Source organism: Buceros rhinoceros, unplaced genomic scaffold, assembly GCF_000710305.1.
Source record: "Buceros rhinoceros silvestris isolate BGI_N320 unplaced genomic scaffold, ASM71030v1 scaffold29771, whole genome shotgun sequence".
In the NCBI taxonomy this organism is placed as follows: domain Eukaryota; kingdom Metazoa; phylum Chordata; class Aves; order Bucerotiformes; family Bucerotidae; genus Buceros; species Buceros rhinoceros.
The window spans coordinates 15,881-19,318 of NW_010396439.1; the positions used below are offsets into that span (position 1 = coordinate 15,881).

General features: G+C 50.1%; 1 protein-coding gene across 1 annotated transcript in view; it reads right to left on the reverse strand.

Annotated features, from left to right (window-relative positions):
* RNF169 (ring finger protein 169) overlaps positions 1 to 2,980 on the reverse strand; it is a gene marked incomplete at its 5' end in the record, with an annotated part of 3,637 nt that extends 657 nt beyond the window's left edge. The window contains 4 exons of the mRNA XM_010145911.1: positions 10 to 640; positions 1,601 to 1,700; positions 2,105 to 2,217; positions 2,834 to 2,980. Coding sequence (XP_010144213.1) covers positions 10 to 640; positions 1,601 to 1,700; positions 2,105 to 2,217; positions 2,834 to 2,980 — 991 coding nt within the window. The remainder of the gene's footprint in view (positions 1 to 9; positions 641 to 1,600; positions 1,701 to 2,104; positions 2,218 to 2,833) is intronic.
* Between the last annotated feature and the right edge of the window lie 458 nt (positions 2,981 to 3,438).

Here is a 3,438-nt window from a genome sequence, read left to right on the forward strand (position 1 = left end):
CCGCAACACTGTCATCTGTCGTTAAGGCTTGTGAATCTCTGTTCTTCTCACTCTCCCTTCCTGGCTTTGTTTCGCTGATAGAGGGAAAGAAATCGAACTCAGGGCAAGGGTCTCCTGTTGTGTCAGGTGGAAGGGGAACATCCTGCACTTGCTCTTTCATGCAGCTGCTGGGGTTGGTAATGTCAGGAACCATAACATCTTCCCCGGCCTCCGAAGCCAAGGATGTGAGAGTCGCTTTCGAGAGAGTCTTTTTGATCTGGCGCTCCTGAAATATCTGCTCCCACTTTTCCAGTATTCTAGGACTGGCCTCATAGGTGGTTGGTTTCTGCAGGCTCCGGTTCAGGTTTCTTGGGGTGGATTTGATAATGAGAGGACTTAGGACCCTGCCGTCAGGAAGCCTCTTTGGAGGAGTGCATGGGGAGCAGACAATAGGCTTGAAGTGGTTGAGCTCTTCGGAGATGCTGTCGTTACTCTCGGGGCTGATGGATCGCTCAGGCTTGTGCAGGACGGAGAGGGATGACACGGGGTTGAGAACCAGGCGTTTCTCTGCCATCAGGTCCGGGGCGGAGAGGCAGCGGTTGTTTTGGGTGGACGACAAGACTCCAAGAAGCGGCGTCGATGTGCCGGTGACAGGTGGCACCTGCAAGGCAAGGCACCACAGCTCAGAAAGACTGTCACAGGAAAGAACACGGACAAGCATGGGGGAGGAGAACGGGAGAATGTGTGGCCACCACGCTCAGCTCCTGCAGCTGGGGAGCTCTCTGGAGCAGCCGGAGCAGCCTCTGCTGGTCATGGCATCTTTCATGGCTGATAACAGATGACATAAACAGAGGACACCGGAGTCCAGCATGACCTGGGGCTCACATTTATCCCAGTGTAAGAGCTGCTCTTGCCTCAGGCGGCAACCACTGATGGCAAAATGCCTGAAGCAAGGCAAGACAAGGAGAAGCCGAGAAGCACCACACCACCCTGGCGGAAGAAGCCACGTTCTTCGAGGGAAACAATCTCCAAAGGATTTTTTGCTCCCTACCGAGCTGGAAGGGAGAAGGAACAAATACTTGGCCTGGGTTTAACACACTGAGCGGCAAAATGCCATGAGAAAAAGCCTGTTGTACGGCTAATTCATTGGGGCTGCTGGATGCAAGGGGAGGTGAGACAAGGCCAAGACCTCCCAAAGGAAAAGCCTCCTGAGATGAGGGGAGCAAAGAGCTTTGCTCTGGTTAAACAGCTTTGGAAAGAACAGGAGGGGAAGGGGGAGGAATGGAGGATTTGTTCCTCATTTTCTACATGATCTTTCTTTAACCGCTGGGGTTCCAGCCTCAAAAAGTGAATTAATTACGAAACACAAGCACGATGAGGACCCTCCCAACTGGTAGTTCTCTCCAGTGCTGACACACGACTCTGTCGGCTCTCTGCTCTGCTGCTCAGCCGTTTCTAATGGGCAGGATTTTATTGTGAGAGGCAGGGAAGGGACTGGCCCCATAGCGATAATGCGTCACCACAAACACCGTGTTTTCTAGCCCCAGGTTACGGGCACTGGGTGACCTCAGACAAGGGCACTGACCCACAGAAGCCCTGTGTCTCCAGACACAGCCGGTACCTTTGTTTTGTTGGCCGGGGCTGATCTCTGCCTGCTCTTCGATCTCTCCTGAACGGTGTCGTTGCAGCTCTGACTCCTTTCCACCTTGGTGGTTAAGTTCCTGAAAAGCAGATGGGTGAAACCAGGAGGTTGTTCACGAGCTGAGGGACAACCAGCCCAACAGCAGCGACCCGTGGAGGAGGCACCAGCCTTGGCAACGCCTGGCTATGGGAGATGCCTCCAACTCCCTGTTACCTCTGTCACTGAAGTCTACAGTTAATGACTTTTCTGCTTCATGGGATCAACAATAACTTGATTAACCACCAGGATTTCATAACAGGTCTCAGCCAGATGCTATATTCTACCCATTGATCTGTCCTAAAATTCCCCAAATTGGAATTATTTTGCATTGGCACAACCATTTTAGTGAAATTTAAAGCATCTCAGGTACATTTAGAGCAACAATCAATAAAAGAACGTAACAGGCATTAAAGTTTGTCCCTGAATAACATCTCAGTTTCTTACCCTGAAAGGAAAGCGAAGGAGTAGGCACTGGTCTTGGAAACAAAAGCTGACCGATGGGTTTGCTTGCCCTGGAACGGTTCTTCATTCTCTGAATCCGAGAAACGCTCAGGAAACTGGAGTCAATCAAGGAAGAGTTAGCTGACACATACAACAGAAAGAATCACAAAGTTCTTCCATGAAAAGGCATTAAAGATTCCAAAGTCCCCATCCTATGACACCCGGAGGATATAAACTCAGCATGAGAGACCATTGGATACTGTGGAAGGTCCTTGGAGAAATGTTCCTGGAAATGCACATAGGCCTGAAGAGCAAAGAAGAAAAAGCAGAGCAGGTACCTCGTCCAAATGATCCGCTGTGCGTGAAAGAGCTGCGCCTTCAGTCACGAGTATGGTGGGTAAAAGGGGGGACAGAAACCTCTAGAACATCTGCTGTCATACAAACCTTAGAAGACATGGCTGACTAACGTGGGTCTGAGAGCTCAAAGCCTCCAAGGGCTATAAGGAATCACAGAACCACTGAATCGTTTGAGTTGGAAAAGCCCTTCCAGCTCCTCCAGTCCCCCCGTTCCCCCAGCACTGCCAGGGCCCCACTAACCCCTGGCCCTCAGCACCACCTCCACACCGCTGGCAAACCCCTCCAGCCATGGGCACTCCACCACTGCCCTGGGCATTTCACTCACCAGACAGTGCCCATGACAGGGACAGGAAAGAGAAGCACATGTTTACTTACACACTCCTGGTTCACTTTAAGCACTAAAGATTCATCTTTTTTCTGCTGCTCTTCCATTTTTCTTTTTCCTACTTCCGCGTCATCTAGAATGAACTTGTGGAGAGGATCGTCAGAAGCTTTTTCTTCTTGTAGTTTTTCTTCTCTCAGCTGGAAATGATGACAAAAGAGAATTTAAAGGGTTTTAAGCCTTACACCTGGCTGCCAGCGAGTGATTTTCCAAGGGCCTGGCCACATCATTTTAATTTTGTGTCTTCGTTCCTCTACTCTAGAGAAATAATGTGAAGGTTGGTTTGGCCCTAAACACTTTCACCATGTTCCTGCACTCTGCAAAAATACCATGGACATTATGGTCCATGGACATACCATGGACACGGTCTTTGTAAAAAAACAAGGGCACTGTTATGTCCAGGAGTTGACAAAGACTTGTCTGCCGTGGTGCTTTCTAAAAGAGAGAGACAAAAGCTTTTGTCTACGTGTAGACAGAATTATGGAATCACAGAATGGTTTGGGTTGAAGGGACCTTTCAAGCTCACCCAGTCCAAGCCCCTGCAGGGAGCAGGGACATCTGCAACTAGAGCAGCTTGCTCAGAGCCCCAAGCGCCAAC